General features: G+C 31.8%; 1 protein-coding gene across 38 annotated transcripts in view; it reads right to left on the bottom strand.

Annotated features, from left to right (window-relative positions):
• LOC145241300 (neuron navigator 2-like) overlaps positions 1-19,403 on the bottom strand; it is a 1,908,016-nt gene that overhangs the window by 50,761 nt on the left and 1,837,852 nt on the right. For 28 of the 38 annotated variants that reach the window (XM_080104060.1, XM_080104067.1, XM_080104051.1 and 25 more), the window contains one exon: positions 4,232-4,276. The exons of the other annotated variants lie outside the window; for them this stretch is intronic. In XM_080104060.1, coding sequence (XP_079960186.1) covers positions 4,232-4,276 — 45 coding nt within the window. The remainder of the gene's footprint in view (positions 1-4,231; positions 4,277-19,403) is intronic. 38 annotated transcript variants of the gene reach the window in all.

The following is a 19,403-nucleotide window of genomic DNA, read 5'->3' as shown; positions in this document are numbered from 1 at the left end:
CGGGCAATATGTGTATGTATGTATGTATGTATGTATGTATCGTCACTTATTTGAATACTAACACCACAACAATAAGTGATTAGTATAAACTAAAGAATATCTTTGGTAGTCGTGAGTTTTGACCAAACAAACACAGAGCTGACTACAATCTGATTGTCTTCAAGGTCAACGTAAACAAGTTCTTGATGAACCGTCCCCCTAAGTAATCCAATTTACAAAATTCCCACTACTTATGTTTACTATGCTATAATCACATTGAATAATGTATACCAATTGACCCTTATCCTTGAGTGGCCCCCGGGCCTTGATAAGTGGTGATTCCTATGTAAAAAAAAAAAAAAAAAAAAATATATATATATATATATATATATATAGATTAGTCTTAATTTTTTGCAGTGCCTTTTTCTAATTGTAGTCTGAGTTTTTGTAGAAAAATATGTGTGTATATGTTGTAGTTGTATTTACAGATGTGCACCAGATGGTAACACTAATTCCTCTCGGTCAGGTAAGCATGCACATGTGTATAACGTTAAACAGAGAGTACAAGAATTTAACGAGAGGTTTACAACAGCATTTGGTGAGAGGCAAGCTTGTGTGAGCATTGACATGTCTTTTAACATTGATAAGTGGTGCTCCAAGGAAAAGGCGAGACTGATCGACGGGTTAGTGCTAACTTGATATTACCAGTGAAGGAAGTAGGATTATTAGGCAGTTAATGGAAAACGCTAGTCTTTTGATATAGATACTATGAGATATCAGTCATCATTTTTCGTCTTTTATTTTTATTACTCCTTAAAAGATTTCCATGGGGGGGGGGGGGAATCTCGGATAACTGTTTTAGTAATGAGTTGTTTTTTTTTCTTTTTATATACAACATGTAAAAAAAACAAACAAACAAAAAACAATAACAAAAAAAAAGCATACTTTCTGTTGTCCAGAAAAATAACTTCTCATCTACTAACATATATATATATATATATGACTACTTATATAAATTAATATAAGAAAGTATAAATTTATGCGTAAACCTTACGTATTTACTTCAACAGTGCTCAATACGTAAGTAGAGCTAGGTAGTAAGTTATAAAATATATATGGCAATTAAGATACACAGAATATTCTGCGTTTCATTCACACTAGGATTCATCAGGCTTATAAACCTGATGAATTCTAGCGTGGATGAAACGCGGAATACTCTGTGTAGCTTAACTGCCATATATATTTTATAACTTACTACATATATATATATGATGTTATGGAAAAGAGAAAAGAAAAACCTATAGCATTAGAAAAATATCAACGTTTCATCCTCATTTTCATTGGGACTTCTTCAGGATGATAAATTGATTGAGGAAAGTTAAGTTAAAACTATGATGAGTCAAAAGATTTTCATGCTGACCTTTCTTTACAGGTGATCATTTATAATGTGTGGAAAAAGTATGTTTATATATATATAACAAAAAAATGCATACTAACTTTTTGTGCTATCCAGAAAAAATATCAGCTTTATCGAAACATATTTGTTGAATCAATATATTTCTCAATTTTGTGGAATTTCCACGGGTCCTGCTAGTCAATAAATAATAATAAAAAACAGTCATGCTAGCCTTACTTCTCTTATTTTCTGTTCAATGTATGCTTAAAACAGGAAAACGAGGCAACAATAACCTGGAATAATCTTTTTTAGTTGAAGTTAATTCCTATTTTAGTCACAAAAATTAGAGTGAAATACATTATTTGCATTACTCATAAACAGTTTATATTTTTTTTAATCATGTTTTAGTAAAAAACAAACAACTTAAGAGTTTTAGTACTTCTTTTGCTATATCAAGTTTAATCATGCATGTGAAACGCTAAAATATAAATTGGGTTGGGAAAAAAGTCGCCATCTAAACAAGTCGAGAATGAGGCTAGTTAAGGAAGAACCATAATTCATGTTTATAAATTTTTTTTTTTTTAAGTTGGAAGTTAACGTCCATCTTTAGATAGCATGTTTCGCTGTTTATAAAGGTGCTGACTGCTGACTATATTTTTCCACCCAATTTTTATTTCAGCATTTTATGTAGACAATGAAATTTGTCGATGTTTTTAACGTTATCTAAATATATAAATATGGAAGTTTTTTTTTTGTTTTTGTTTTTCACTAATCTTTATTACATTAACGTTTGCTTATTGAATTCTATGTAGTATATTTTTATTCATCATGATACATTCCTCTCTACTCTTTTTGAAGAGAGACAGTTATAGTACACATATGTTCCTCACAATACCACCTCTCAGGATTTACTTTCTCCTTTTTTTGCTGAGAAACTTAATGTTAACAAAGCAGTTTCTTAATTTTCATACTGTTGACATATGCCTCCAGGTCTTAACTTTGTAATTAGCCTCCAACACTCGATTCATCATCAATGCAGAAATTTTGGAAATTACCATCTTATCTATTTAAAAAAAAAAGGTACTTGTAAGGTTTAATCAAGACATTCAAAAATGAAAATATCGAAAAAAGGTTATATTGTACGTATTCGTTTTGGACTGAAGATCTCTGAAAAAAAATTCATTTAATTTGATGAAGTATTTTTTTTTTTTTTTTTTTTTTTTTTACAGTGGAAAAACGTTTTTATGAGAGCGCGTTGAAGTCAGCCATTATGGAAATTTGTTGAACACACCACGGGGAGATAACTCCACTTAAAGCGCCGACACTCCCTCCCCATCTTTATTACTAGCTTTTCTTCCTAAAAATTGAACCTTTTGCTCGGTATCCTAACAAATTGTTTTTTCGCTGTAAAATAAAAACTACTTGATGAAGTGAAGTTTTTTTTTTTTTCGGAGAACCTCGTTCCATAACGAAGGCGTACAATATAACCTTTTTTTGATATTTTCATTTTTTAATGCCTTGATTAAACTGTACAAGTACCAAAAAATACCAGCTTAACTATTTAATGTGGATGTTTCTTCCAATGAATTACATCCCACTCGGCAACTGCATGCCGTTGGATAGCATACTATTATTAAAATATTTTAATGTAGACAATTATGGTTCAATAAGAAGCCAACTGTGCTCATTACAAGGAGTTTAATCCTTATTATGTAGACTATATTTTGATCTTGAACACAATCTAAACTAAATTTTAAAAATGATTGCCCTAATGGCAGCTTTTATTCGATAGATAAATTAAGCACTTTAAAATATAGAAAAATAAACATAAAAAACAGGATAAAATAACTAAAAAAAATTTTTAAAAAACCCTGCATACATTGGAGCTGATCTGAAAAGAAAAAAAAAAATGGATGACATATTCCAACAATCCCTATACTCCTATCGAATCCAGATTTTTTCTTTACCTATTTCATGTTTATTTGATAAAATAAATGCAAATAAAATCAAACTATATGTTTTTATAGCTAAGTACAGCAACTATGCTTATGTACAAAAAACAAAAACAAAAAAAAAATGAAATTTTCTTCCTAAGAAGTTATAAAAATGAAGGTTAATAAAAACTTTTTATAGCAATTTACTTAATGGGAATTTGGAGAAAATGTGTTATTTATAAGTGTTTAAAAAATTCGCATTCCAGAAACATAAGAGTTGTCTTATAATTTAGATCAAGCATAATTTTTATAAGAACCCATAACTTTGATTTTAGATGATTAGGATCTTCAAAGTTTATTCTGGCTATGTGAGAACAGTTTTTGAACAAAATGTTTGATTTTGTTTAAATCAATTTCTGAAATCATTCTTAGGTTTGTCAATATGGAAAATAAAATCGAACTTAATGTTATTAAATGCCTATAATTTGAATATCTTACAAAAAATATATAACCCAATTAAGTCCAATTTAAAAATAACGCATTTTTGCTATTTTCCACAATTCCGAGAAACTTATTAATGCTAACAAAACAGTTTCTTAGTTTTTATGCAATCTGGCTTCATATGGACATAATATAGGAATATAAATAATGATTTAAAATTTTAAAAATTAAAGTGTTATAATTAAAGAATAAAAGAAAAGAAATTTAAAAAACAAAAATTAAACCAAAAAAAGTAAAAGAAAAAATAAATAAAAGCAAAGAAACTTAAAAATAAAAAACACAACATAAAATATAAATAAATGAATTGAAAAGCTTAAAAAGTGCCTTTTCAACTACTGGGTAAAAATCTATATATTTTTAATTCTTAAAGGAAGGGTGAGTTTATGATTAGTGTTACGGAGGGAGTGCTAACAATTCATACCTGATTGTGTTGGAGATTTCATTCCCATTTTAGGTTTTCTTCGACCTGAAAATAAAGGAACTGATTTAAAAACAAAATGTCTACCCAAACGTCGGCTACAATCTATCTTTTGGGGGCTGGGGGGACCAGAATGAAACACTCAGGAAAAACAAAATCAAAGGGAACATATTTCATTAGCTCACTGATTTACGTGTCTCCATGGTTAATGTATATTAGAAACGGTCACGATGTATATGAGTGGTGTTTGACCACCCTGATATAATCATTGTTAGAGTTGGAAGAAATTAGCTGAAACAAAATAGTTACCCGTGCCAAGATGGGTTCATAACGCTGAGACACGTTTGCAACTCTGCAATATTTGCAAAAATTCGCAACACCAAATACAATTTTTGTTTAATTTTTTTTATGGGGAAAATTGAATGGAAAGAAAGTAGTTTGAGGACTAAAATATCAATTTTGATTTTATAAGTTTGAACAAAATTTCATTTAAAACTCTCTAATGGAGTATTAGGATTTTCAATGGATCAAAATTTCTTGAAATTTAAAGAACGAAAATAATTGTGTGTAATTTAACTACAGTTAAAATCTTATTGAATTCAGTGAGAATGCCATATTATCTTAGAAACGCTTTATTATTTTTTTTTTTTTGAAAAGGTGTTAGCTTTATAGAGACTGGTGGAGGGGGTGCCATCGTAAAATATGCTTAAATATAATTTAATTCATGCAGATTTCGTATTTATTATCACAAAGCTAATTCTTTATATTATACCTGATATATAGTACTGAGTTCAAAAGTTTATAAAAGAAAAAAAAAAATACTTGGATGCCATTAGCTAGAATCGAAATCAGAACATTTAGCGCTCTAGCCATGTTCCCTACCCTTTAAGCTATTGATAGATAGATAAGAAAGATTTAAAATTAAACCACTTCAAACTATGAATGAATTTGCCCATGCACAAAAAGTAATAGAAATATGTTGGCAAGTTGAAATAGTTTGTGTTTCAACTTGTTGGCATCTAAAAGATTTTACTTGTTATAAACCATCCTTTGTGTATAATTATTATTTCCTGTTAATTTCAGTGTTATATGACAAGTAGTTTAAGAGTTTATCAGCCAAATATTTACACACACACACACACACACACACACACACACACACACACACACACACACACACACACACATCTTTAGTTTTATTTATATAGATTTTGAAACTTTGAATGTAGTTCAATTTAAGACCCTCTTGTGGAATCTTAAAAGATCCAAATTTGTTGAAATTTTCTGTCTTGGAATCCCATGATCCTTTGCACCACTCCCTTTCTTTTAAATTAATTTTTAAACGTTTCGGCACATGATTATATTATTTGTGAAACGTTGCAGTTAATTTATTACCTTTTGCCCTGTATGTGTTTCCATTTGTCTCCCCACGATGGCAAAGTTAGATATATGGTTAGTTTTTAATGTAGGTAAAATCTAGTTCCCCAGAATGGGCAATCTATATTAGATGTGAATAAAAATTGACACAGTTTAGAAGATTTTTTTTGTTCCTCTGACAGCATTGATCTGTACCTCAAAACCAGACATTGTTTATGTCTTTAAACAAGATACTATCAAAATTATATTAATTTCACTGTGTTTATACGCCAATAAAATTAACTTGACAGCAGGAAAATTGAAACCAAGTAGAGAATCAGGAATATTCGAAGACGTGGTGATACGATTTGGGCCTACAAGCTCCTTAATGGACATTATGATATGTCTCAGGACCTATTATTCACATGATCTATGCTTACACTACAGGAAACCAATGATTTCGATTAAATGGAAGAACGGCTGCTTTCTCAATCAAAATCCCTGGCTCTTGAAATAGACTTTGAAGAGAGCTAATAAATGCACCAACAACGCAACAATTCAAGGTAAATTTGGACAGGTGTTAAGATTACTGTGTCCTTTTCTCTGTAAATTTTTGCTATTCTTTCCTTATATGACATTTGAAGTATGATTGTTTTATTTTTTGCCAAATGAACTGAAAAAAAAAAAAAAATAGTGATGCCTTTAAGATTTAACAGTTAGAAAGACCAAATGAGTGTGAAATTGTTTTCAATAAATACTGCTATTTATTAAAAATAAAATTGAAAATTTTATTCAAATTTTTGAATAATAAAATAAAATATTCATTTATCCATTTATTTATTGCAAACTATTATCCTCATCGTCTGGTTGTTGTTTCTGACGAAGGCCAGAGGAATAGTTGATCAAAACGTTGTGAAATATTTTATTTTTCGAAAATTAAAAAAAAAAAAAATTTAAGTTTTTTTTTTTTTTTTTTTTTTTTGAAATTTTCGAATAATAAAATAAAATATTCATATTCAGGAAAATGGACAGTTGTTTGTTTTGTTTTGTTTTCTTTTTTTTTTCTTTCTTTTCTTTTTATATGCGATGGTGGTGGTGATAATTCCTGGTATGATTTGAGGTGCTTGGAGTTAAGTCAAAATGATTTTTATATTTTTGATTACAGTTTTTATCGCCTCTCAAACGCATGTGTGATAAAAGAAAGTCCACTGTTTGAAACACTTGATAACAATTTAAGATTATAGCAATATTTATTAAAAACAATTTCACACTCGCTTGGTCTTTCTAACTGTTAAATCTTAAATTATTATCGAGTGTTTCAAACAGTGGATTTCCTTTTATTAGTGACTAGTAGGGGGTACCCGGCGTTGCCCTGGTTTTTGGAGGTGTAAAAAAAAAAAAAGTGTTAGTAATCAGGCAGGCTTGAACTCGTGATACAAAGACGGAAAAGAAAGTGAAAGAAAACGTGACATCTTACAGCTTCACTACGAGGCCATAGGAAGTGAAAAGCGTTCAAATTTATTGATGTCAATCAAAAAGTTGACTTGTTAGCAGGTGCAGAAACAAACGTTGGCTTTAAGGCCAGTTCAGCTTTCCACCGTTTCATTTATTTGTTTCCCCCACGATGTTGGGGTAAACCAGCTCCCCATAAAAAGGGAGTGTCCAAATGAATAGTAATTGTCTGATATGAGAGGTTTGTCCCATATTGATCAAAGCTGATTGCTGTCTGAACGTCCCGGCACGAAAGGCCAGGAAGCTGTCTTCGTTTTCGATTAGTTTCACTTTTATACGAGGAAGCTGAACAAACACGCGAAAGGGAAGAATAGCATGAATTTTATAAAAGTTGATGTAAATAAATATAGATACAACCTGCGTTCGCAAATTGTACATATTATAATCTAGGAAGTATATAAAAAGTTCTAAGAAATAGTACCCCCCCCAAGAAATCAGGCAAAAAAAAAAAAGCCTTTCTTGGACATACAAAAACGTGTGCACCACTTATGCCTTTCATATATATATATATATATATATATATATATATATATATATATATATATATATATATATATATATATATATATAGATGCTTTTATTTAAAAAAACACAAAAAAAAAACCACCGAATCTATTGAGTTGAACTTGTATGCCTAATCTCATACGGAATTCTTATTGTATTCATTATTTGCTCAGTTCTATAACATATTGCAAGAACTGCTGTCTCCATTTCTCTAGATATAATGGTCATTAATAGAATTTGGTAGAACTTACATTTTTTTTTTTTTTTTTGATCAGCTAAAGTAACCTTCCCATTTTAAGCAGATTTTTGTTCTTTTGTTCTGGGATGGCAAGAGCTTTTTATCTTGAAAGTTAAAAGAACTCTTATATAATCACATCCCATTGAGATTAGATAATGGACTTTTTAACTATAAGCAAAAGCTGTCCACTCTAAGAAAACCTCTATTTGGAAAATGTGTCTTTATCGGGTTTCTTTAATGAGATTTGTAAATCTAACAGTGAATACTTTGACTAAGTCGCCATCATCATCTAACCAGCTTTAAAATCGGTCCTTTTTATTGATTTCTTCAGAGTCTTTGAAAACCAGACTTTTACGACCATGAACCTACCAAATTAAGGTTAATGAAACTCACCATTTAGGAATTGAACAATACATTATATTCACACTTATTTTCTACTCCTGTTATGTGGGTTTTAAATTACTTATCATCACTAATAAGAGTTTTTGTTTTATATATATATATATATATATATATATATATATATATATATATATATAACTTTTCAAGCAAAGATTGGGCTTATTAGCCATATCCTACTCACCGATGATGACCCCCCCCTACCCTACAGGATGATCAGATGGTCCTCGTTGTTTCCACGGACGGACGCAGATATATATACTAACAGGGCCATTACCCAGTGGAAGCACTCCCCCTTGTAAAAAATTAAACTATGGTTGTTGTTGGTGGCCAATCCCCAACATCCTAATGTTAAGAACAGCTTTCAGACCTCCTCATGTTAAGAATAGCTTATGGAATAGACACCCCCAACCTTGCTATGGTAAGCACGGCTTTCAGAAAAGATACCCCACTTTATGGGGAGGGGTGGGGGTCAAAGTATTTGCACCCAATTTAACCTTGATATTCGTTGTCAGCATACCTACCCGTAAAGACTAAGAAACTAAATGAAAATATTAATGATGTAGGTCATTTGGACATGGATCAAACTTTTTAATTTGATTTGAGCCCAAAACAAATGTTAAGGGGTCAAATTTGGGGTCAAAGTTAAAAAAAATATTTGACCTCTGCGGTCTCTACCAAATTACTCAGTCAATTTTTGCTCTAAACATTTGAAATTTTACATAAAGTGTATTTAAAAATCAAAGGGATCGAAGTTCAAAAGATTTTACCTTTGTGGTCTCTAGCAAACTATTCAGTCAATTTTGGGTCTAAACATTTGGAATTTTACATAAAGGGTATTCAGACATGCAGCAAGTTTTTAAATAAGTTTTTGGGCGAAAATTTGGCTGCCATGAGGTCAAAGTTGGAAGAGTTGACCTTTGCAGACTCTATCAAACTCCTCCGCCAATTTTGGGTTTAAACACTGGAAATTTTAGATGTAGGTTACCTGGACATGAGTCAAACATTTTAATATATATATATATATATATATATATATGCACACACACACACACATATGCACATAAGGTTATGAACAGTACATAGGATGAGAAAAGCCAGGCTGAACTGCTAGTATAATATATATATATATTTATATATATATTGTGTGATTTATATTTAAATTTTTTTGCAGTAAAAATATGGAATTTTTAAACAAAAATTTATTATTTCAAGTAAGGAATACACAAAATTTAGAGTTCTTTCGTTAATCTATGTATTTTCGATGCATGGTGCATAACTCATCTGATTGTTTGGAAATTACATACTTTCAAAAGAAGGGTTGCAATGCAAACATATGCCGTGCATTTCTTTTATTTAATAATAGACTAAAATTTTCAATTTTGAATATTATGACCATTCAAAATTCAAAAGTGATTTTGAATTTTGAATTTTAGAAAGTAATTTCTGACTTGAATTAAACTTAAAACATAAAAGTAGAGTATTATAGATCATTTGTCCTCCTAAACCAAAAGAGAATATTTTTAATGCGCCCCCGTTCTATCAAAGAACTTCGTATTCTAATACTATATACAATGTATCATAATGATTAAGAAATAAACAACTATTAAGATAAGTATGGTAAATATTGTCAAATCTTTTTTGCACATTTAAGTTTAGACTCTTTTTGTTTTAATTTTATCACTTTGTTTTTGCTGGGGATGGGGCATTCTACCAGATGCCAAACATTCTCCCATTAGTTTAGTTACTCCAACCGAGAGATCCTTTTAGTATTCTAACTGTCCCTTAAGTGCCATTGTTTGTATTTCTCTTGCACTTAGTTCACCGGGTATGTCTGGACTTAAATGTGCATATGTAAACATTTTTTTGATGATTTCTTGATATTAAAAATAGTCTTTTAGACTCGTATTACACATGCATCATATCATTTTTTTTTTTAAATCTCAATAAAAAAAAAAAAATCAACCAGGAATTTAAAAATGTTTGATAATAGTTATTTCCCGTGAGATTGTTAAACATATAATCTCTAAGTCATTAGTCATGGCCAGGGGCAAAGGTGTGTGAGTTACTTCAGGTGAGAAAATGAAGAGGGAATAAGATTGACAGTAAGTTGTGAATCTGGCTGTGTTCCAAATGTTTTATCGGAACACACAGCCATTTCTTGGACTAAATGTAAGTTTGCACTTGTGAGGAATATGCTTAAAGATATTAAGTGCTAATGGGGAAAGCGGGGTTTCCCAGGAGAGCAAACCAACAGATAATAATCCTACTTGGCTTCTCGAAATCTTGAGTACACTATCTTTACTGTAAAGAGTCATCTTTTTCACACCAACATCAAGATATTAGGATTACCTTCCTGTTCAGACATCAAAGATGAAGGAATTTCAAACAAAACTCACTTTGTACGATTCATATATATATATATATATATATATATATATATATATATATATATATATATATATATATATTCCGAAGAAAGTTTCCAAGTTCGCCTTAAACTAGAAATCATTTATAAAGGAAATTTAAATTTACAGAAGTCAATACAATGCAGAAATGTAACGGATCGACACGAACTGAAGCAAATTAAGATATATAATGGTGGAATTAGCAGAATCGCCTTTAGTACAGAGATATTTGTATTATATGAATTACTAGCAGGCTGCCTGGCATTGCCCGGTCGTAAAATACGCTTAAATATAATATTTTGATTAATGCAGATTTTGTATTTATTATATTATATTGGACTCAATATATAGTAATGATTTAAAAAGTTGAAAACAAAAAAATGACTTGTGCGCCACCACCGTGAATCAAAACATAAAATGTTTAGCTTATGGTTTACTTTTTCTTTTGATGTTAATGTCTGAGCTATGAAGACATGTTTGCTGCAAGGCTAAAAATTAAAACATGAATTAATAGCTATTACGTTACGCATGCATATTTGTAATGCTGTCGTTCGACCTTCACCTGGCAAATTCCTCTGTCCTTTTATATAGTTAAACCCTACTCAAGTTCCACCATTACTGATCATCATGGTGTTGTCTCGTCTACCTAAACACTCATTTAACTCTGATTCTAGAGTGGCATCTAGGCCTTGATAAATAGTTACCTCCCCCCCCTCCCGAGTAAAAAAAAAAAAAAAGAAGAAAAAGAAAAAAGTCTTTATGCCCTATTTTATCAGGTTCATTTTTATAACTTTTTCTCATGTTTTCCTTGCCGTTTTCTTATGAACTGACCTATTTCAACTGTTCTAGATTTTATAATCCAAGAACTCTTATCCATTTTTTCACAATCAAATTCAGCAACCGATTGTAATAATGGTGTGGAGAGTCACAGCAATCAATGCTCATTGTGTGCGGCCAAAGTGTTCACACACTTTGGCCGCACACAATGAAATCATTAATATATCTAAATAATCTATTATATAAATCTCACTTGTCTGTGTGTGTGTGTGTTTGTATGTCCACTAAAAACTTGTCAGCAGCATGAACGTTGTACTGTTAGAAAGAGCAATCTGTCAGACACATAATAGTGAAAAATCAGAGACTGTCAATTATTTCATGTAGAAATGTTGTTTTGTTTGAACGGGAGGGGTCAGATAAAACCTTGATTTCGACGCTGTTAATCGTGCGTGCGTGAACAGTCGATTCATTGTTTTATTTTAAATAGCAAAATTTGCAACATCTGTATCGTCGCACATTTTTCCCCCCTGTTTTTCTCTCTCCTATCTTTTAAAATTCTCAACTTTATTACATGCATCCACCATGCAGCACTTTTTTTTTTCTTTTAATAACGTGATAAGATGGCACCCAAGTCTCGTTTTTTTTTTTTTTTTAATTATTTAACGGTATTTTGCGACCAGCCCCCACCCCTCCGACTAATACTAAAAGGGGTAAATGAGTCCAGAAGTTGTGTGAAGAGGAGAGTAGTAGTAGTAGTAGTAGTAGTAATAAAATGAAATAAATTCTATGAATAAAGAACCGGAAAGACTATTATTAGTGGCAGCACAGGATGAGATTAAAAAAAAAAAAAAAAAAAAAAGAAATGATCTAAAAAAAAAAAAAACCATAAAAATAACAGAACATTATAAAAGTGATAATATAGAGTTCACAGCTAGAAACACAAGAGTGCATATGGTTTCTCATTCATTATTGGGCAATGCCGGGTTGGCCTTCTAGTGTAATTGTGAAGATTTTATTTTATTCCGCCTTCAAGATTTCATTGACCATAAAAAATAGTAAAAATAAACAACTCTCTTCCAAAATAAACCGCCGCTAACTCCAATCAAAACCCAGTTGCTTTTCAATGCTTTGAAACATACACTAAAGTTGCACAACATTAAAATAGTTAAATATAAAATTGCAGAAAGAAAGTCGAATAGCTGTTTTTTTGTTTTTTTTTGTGTTTATTTACAATTAGGCATTTACCCAAATTGTAAATACATAGCGTTAGAGGCCTTACCCTCCTTTCTCAATCTATCATAGCGATCCCTGCTCAGAGATTACTCTGTAAATATACATTAACTTTTGTAATCACCAAAAATCTGAATCGCCCAATTCTGAACTTTGGAGATGAGGATTGGTTATTTGTATTATTTGGATTCTTCGAACTACTGTTCTCATTTTAGCTGTCATTTTTACATTTTGGTTGATGTAACCTCCGACCTTCTTCAGGTGTATCTTGTCAAACTCGGGAACCTGGATGGTATTTCGAACAGAACCCTTTATTTACTTCATGGAGGTAACATGTTTTTGTTCTGCCAGCCATGACTGGTTAGAGTACTTGAAAAAAATCAATTATAAGAGTGATATTCTCCTGAAAGGTAAAGGTTCAATTCTCAGTGTGGGAGATTGAAAAATACAATTGCGAATTACTTAGGACCTCTATCCAGTTATGGCTGATAGAACGAGAGCATGCTACCCCTGTGGAGTAAATAAAAGGTTTTGTTTGAAATTCTGTCCAGATTCCAAAGTTTGACAGAAACATTCCCGGGTTCAACAAGATACACCTAAAGAAAGTCGGAAGTTACATCAACCAAAATATTGTGAAAATGATACTTCAGATGAGACAGTAGGTCAAAGAATTCAAATAATACACAAGTCTAAATATTTAGTATCAGAACCATTTTTAAAAAAGTGAAACTTTGACAGAACTGGCGGGGTATTAACATAGATTTTCTTTTTGATGTTATTGTAATATTAATGGGGTCAAAAATAAAAATAAGTCTTCTGAGCACTGCCCAGTAAAGTGTGTGTGTGTGTGCTTTGAGAGAGGAACAACAAGCTTGAAGCTCTCAACCTGGTGGTTATAGTGGCAGGGTCAGAGGTAAGTAATGCCAATTCTCTTTCTCTGTATATATATCCAAAAACGCATGCGGCCCTGTCGGTGGGGCATTAGAATACGCCGACTGCCCCCCTGCAGAAGGTAAAAGTCCCTCAATGGGGGTCCTGGATATGACCTTAAACTATATCCAGTGATGAGGCCCCAGCGTGTGGGCTTTGGGGAGTGTGGAGCCACCCTTTAATTACCATTGCTCCCAGGTCCACTCTGACCCGGAGTGGTAGTACCTGTTAGGGTCCCAATTATGGGTTAAATAGAAACCGACTTGAAAAGAACAAATATATTCTATTAAAAAAATTTTTCTTCAAAATCTTTGGATTCGGCATTAAATAACCCGAAAAGGGTTGATATGCCATAAACCAACCAACCAACCAACCAAAGACGCATGTTTCATTATTATACGAATCATCAGCATGGCTGAATCAAGTGTAATTCAAAACCAGGATCCTAGAACCTGGAGCCTGAATACACACACACACACACACAAAAAAAAAAAAAAAAAAAAAGCAAATCAAGATTTTAAAAAATATAAATATTATAATTTGGTTGTTAATAAACATAGAAGTATATTAATATCTATTATATTTGATCTTATTTGAGATCACAAATGATCTGTTTTTGGACAATACAGAATCAGGTTGAAGTGATTTCAGTATTATGTGTACCCATAAGTCTTTTAAAAATGCGTCAGGTGCGAGTGTTTGAATACAAAAATAATCGGTAACGCAGGGAAAGAAATTAGCCCTGTAAAAGGTTTCTTTCTCCACGAGGCAAAATGTTGGCATCTCTTACTGATAACAACATGATATCACAAAGACGGAATGCAACAAAGTTCCTGATAACACAACCGTTTTTTTTTCTTCTTCTTTGAGTTCCATATATCTCTTATACTGATTTACTTTGCTTTAAAAGATATCAAAATATTTTTCATCATCATTTTATTTATTTTTAATTCAAGAAACTCTGCGTGGCCAAGTCTGCTGATGCGATCACCAAGACATGATAAAAAGTAATGGAGAGCTTCGTATGTTTCATATGGAAGCAAATTTGAGAATCCCTTATGGACAACTCTTAAAGTTGCCAAAGATTTATGTATTTTTGTCAAAAACATTTTTCTTTTTAATATTCCCAAATGAGATGTCTTTGTTTAAAGACATAAATAGAACTTAGCATCAAGAATGGTTTTAAAAGAGAAATATCTTTACTTCTTTACCATTGTTGGGTTCACTATCGAAACTAGTTGTAACCAAAAATTGGTGCAGCACCAATGTATGGCTGGTGTCATAGGAAGATTCAAAGCGAAGTAAACCCAATGATTATTTAAAATTAAATTATGTATAAAAATAATCAATACAACGATTGGTAAATGCCCCCCCCCCCCGCTCCTGTACATATGGCAGTAAAGTACATTTTTCCAAGTATAAAAAAATGAAGGTCTTGCAAGTGACACTTTACGTTATCGCTTTCTTATATATACATACAAACGAAAATACAAAAACAGATCTATGTACATATGACTAATCAAGCTTATCATAAATTGTGTTTGTGTATGAGGGGGGGGGGCTCATTTGCAAGCACCGAGCTTGTTCAACCAACTCGTGTCTAAGGTATATATTTGTATAGAGGCGTTCAGTTTAACCATGAAAAGAAAATAATAGCACATCATACCTGTCTCTGCTCAGCTTTCGTCTTTGTTTATAGTTATTAGTGGATTCAGAATGGAGATGCCATACCTCCTGTCGTGTTTTTTTTTTTTTTTTTTTTTTTTTTTTGTACACCATCCATTTTAGAATTTGCTTTTGGTCGTCGACAGCCCCAGATTGGGTGTTTTTATTTCTCACGAATCCCTGGAGAGTCGAAAACTCTTCCCACTTCATTTTGCACAGATTGATCCTTTCTGTTGAACACAGATGCTACCTATAGATTAGAACTAAGTCAACACCTGGCAGCCCGTTCAAAAAAAAAAAAAAAAAAAAAAATCCCTTCTACACAGTGTTTTAACAACGGTTTCATTTACGTATGGTTACCAGCTACAAAATAACTCTACAATATATTTTTTTTTATTTGATGCTTGTCACAACTTTTGTAAGTTTCAAAAAGAGATATTGGTTCTAGAAATAAGTGATTGCACTGTACTGTTCTTTTCATGATTAGATGAGAGAAATACACATACTTGTCATCGTTTATCATAATTATTTCAAATGGATTAATAATTATATTTATTAAAAGTTGGAAAAAAAAGGTAAATTTAAACAAGTATGCAAAACAAAAACTAGATTCTATTCGTTTTCTGCAATTATATGCAAACACCTTGAAAACCTATCAGTAAACATAAAAAAAAAAAAAAATAATTTAGAATTTCAAGTGGGGAATCAGTTTCATTAATAAATTTAGTATACAACTAGCGGTGTTGCCCGGGTGTTTGGAAGTGTAAAAGAAGAAAAAAATAGTTTTGGTAGGCAGGTAGGCTCGAACCCAAATCTTGAGGCGAAGACGGGGGAAAAAAGCATGATAACTTACCACGATGCTACGAGGGCAGCAGAAGTGAGAATGGTTGAAATTAAATGATTAAAAAGTTACGTGACAGGTGCGTAAATTTAATGAGGTAAAACATCACGCGATTGGGGAATGAAATCACGCACTTAACTTTGGCTGCAAGCCAGTTTCTGCGTATTTGCCCAAGATGTTGGGGAAAACCAGCTCCCCATAAAAAGGGGAGTGTCCAACTGAATAGCAATTGTCTGATATGACGAGTATTGTACTCATTGATCAAAGCTCATTGCTTTCTGGATGTCCCTGGCACTTGTGCCAGGGAGCTGCCTTTGCTACAGATTCAGTTTTGGTTATATACGGAAAAGCTAAAAACTTGTCAGTAAATACTTAAAAATAAACATTTTAGAATTTAAAATGGGGAATCAGTTTTGAATATAAAATTTTAGCATAAAAGTATCACTGATTTCCAGGCCGGCAGTTTCTGACAGAATAACGTTTTAAAAACAAATGGCAAATCATTTGTAATCCTTAGGTTGACAGTTCAAATCAGACTCACTGCATTTCAATTTTCTGTTCAAGTTATATTTTATGTACAATATAGGTGATTCTTTGTTGGCATAAGTGAGGGGAAGTAATTGTTACTCATTACAAAATAAAAAAAAAAAAGGTAAATTTGTATATGCACCTTGTATGCTAATTCAATCAAAAATAAAAATTAGATTCTACTTTTTTAGGCGATTACATAACACTTTGGAAAACCTGTTGATAAACAAAATAAATAAAAAGTTTAAAATTATAATTTACATGGTCTACATTTTTCCATTAGATGATTTTCTAATTTGTGAAATGTGAAGAAATTCATGATTCAACTTACAAAAGCATCTATATTTATATTGTCACATTATTATATTTCGTCTTCCTGTTTTGTTCTTACAGCTTTTTTTTTTTTTAGTTTAGTTTGTTTCTTTTTGAGAAAGAGAAGTATATTCTCGAAATTATCAAAGACAAACAAATATGTAAAAAAAAAAAAAAAAAAAAATATGTAAGTGTATAGAAGGTTGTAAGCAACATAGAATATCGGAGTATTGAAGTGACATGACGTATGAACAAAATCACCCTGGGTTATATTAAACAGTATGTCCATATTTACTGATTTCTATATGTGATTGATTTTGAAAAATAAATATACAAAGATTTATAATGTTAATTAAGACCTTTGTTCGATTGTCTGTTTTTGTTCATACGTCATGTCACTTTAACGCGCTGGTATTCTACATTGCTGATAGCTTTCTTATACGCTTACGTATTTGTTTACGAGCAATGTTGTTTACTAGCAACGCTCCAAGCAAACAAACTTTCCCTTTTATACATAATTATATATTTTTATTTACAAAAAAAATTCTTTTCTAATCAGTATTTTAATTACAAAGTAAGTTTTTATATTTCAGAATTTTTTTTAGATGAGATTTGATAATACTAAATATTTATGTCTACATTTATGAATTAATTCCTTTGTCTGATAATTTTTAAAAGTTGATTTTACGTCCCCTAAAAATAAGTGATATATAAAATGGTTGTATATAAGTTATACAGCATAATCACGTTGACACACCGGTTCCCGCTGAATCACCAAAGTTAAGCAACGTTGAACCTGGTCATTACTAAATGGGTGACCATTTGGGACTTTCAGGTGCTGTATGTGCTTTCCGCTTATCTTGGCATTGTTTCCAGTCGTCCTGGTCTTCTCCTTGCCACTGGACTCCAACAGTGCCGATTCAGCAGAGGTGTGGTTGGAAATTGCACAACCCTTGCCTCACAATTACACGTGCTACCACCCCTAAAGGGTATCCTTTGTCTTTCGAGACTGAATGGAAGCATGGATATCAGTTATAGCCAGATATATATTTTTAGATGACTTTTAATGAAGAACTGCTAGGTTTATTTTTGCATATTTTCAAAACTTGGGGGGGGGGATTAAGCTTTAGTAAAAACTACATGTTTACATCGATGTTTATTATAGAAAAGGAGGAAACATGAAAACGCATTCAGTCTGGTCAAATGTTGAAAAGAAAATGCTTTTAGTCTCATTTCTCCAGATGAAGTAAGAATGACACACATTCATCCAAATTCTTCCTGAAAAAATGGCTGCTCTTAAAAAAAAAAGTTTGTCCCCCCCCCCAAAAAAAAGAGTTTAAAAAGATCTTTGTCAGATGCAAAAATATTGTGTGATGTATACAGAATGTGATCAGAGCAAGAGTTATTCCCCTTTTTCATTTTTCTCATCCAACTCCTTTTCAATCCCTGTCATCCATAAGATGAACTAAGTGCATGTTTGGTCAGCAGACTCACACCACCACTTTTGCTGATTGCAAAGTTACCCATTTTGACATGAGCAATGCTGTCAGCTCCATTCCATAACAAAAGGAAGGAATCAAAAGAAAATGCATCATATGACCACAACAATAATAAAAAAAAAACAATGACAGAATGAAGAAAATTATAATCCACAAGGTTTCCTAAAACTCATTACTTACTTACTTTGCTTAAACTCATTGTATCTAACCTGAATAATACACTTCAATGTTGAAAGTTAGAATTGAAATCTCTATTAATACAATTATGAGGTGCCTTCAATATGTTTCCAGACTTTTTTTTACAGGCATTTGAAATTGTTGTAGATGCTTGAAAATTCAGTATGTAATTGATATATGTCTTTTGAGATGACTGATCAATTTTTATGATTTCAGGTTCAAATGAACAGCTACACCATGAACTGGAATACACCCTACTAAAGCCTGATTGTCACAGCTAGTGAATTTCTAAATTTCTTTTTTTTTTATATTATTCACCACTTATCAAGGCTCAAAGACTACTTGAGGATAAGGATTAATGAGTGTAGAGGTCACCGGGACAAGAGTGTAGTAATTATTAGGTAGAATCTGATTATTTAAGGTGAAGACTTGACAAGAATTTATTACATTGGACTTGAAGATATTGCAGGCCAGCAGAACAGAGTTCCATAGGCGAGTACTTCTAGAAAAGAAGCTTTGTTCATGAAATCTGTGTTTAGATTTAAGCACAGGTATGGAGTAAGGGAAATTGTTGATAGTAGTTGTAGTTAGACGAGTGTTTTCTTTTTTGTGAAGGCTTGCCAAGATGGGACCATAGATTGAAGCTCGGATGAGCACTTATCATGAAAATAACTATATAGCAGGGACAGGTTCACAATGTACGAAAGAGGTTACAGGGAAGAATTCTTTCTATCAATTTAACAAGAGGATCCCTTTTTATAAGCTACAATTTCAATGCACCTGTGATTTCACTGGGGAA

Source organism: Euprymna scolopes, chromosome 20, assembly GCF_053919585.1.
Source record: "Euprymna scolopes isolate OS-2025 chromosome 20, ASM5391958v1, whole genome shotgun sequence".
NCBI lineage: Eukaryota > Metazoa > Mollusca > Cephalopoda > Sepiida > Sepiolidae > Euprymna > Euprymna scolopes.
This window is presented reverse-complemented; position numbering and strand designations above follow the sequence as displayed.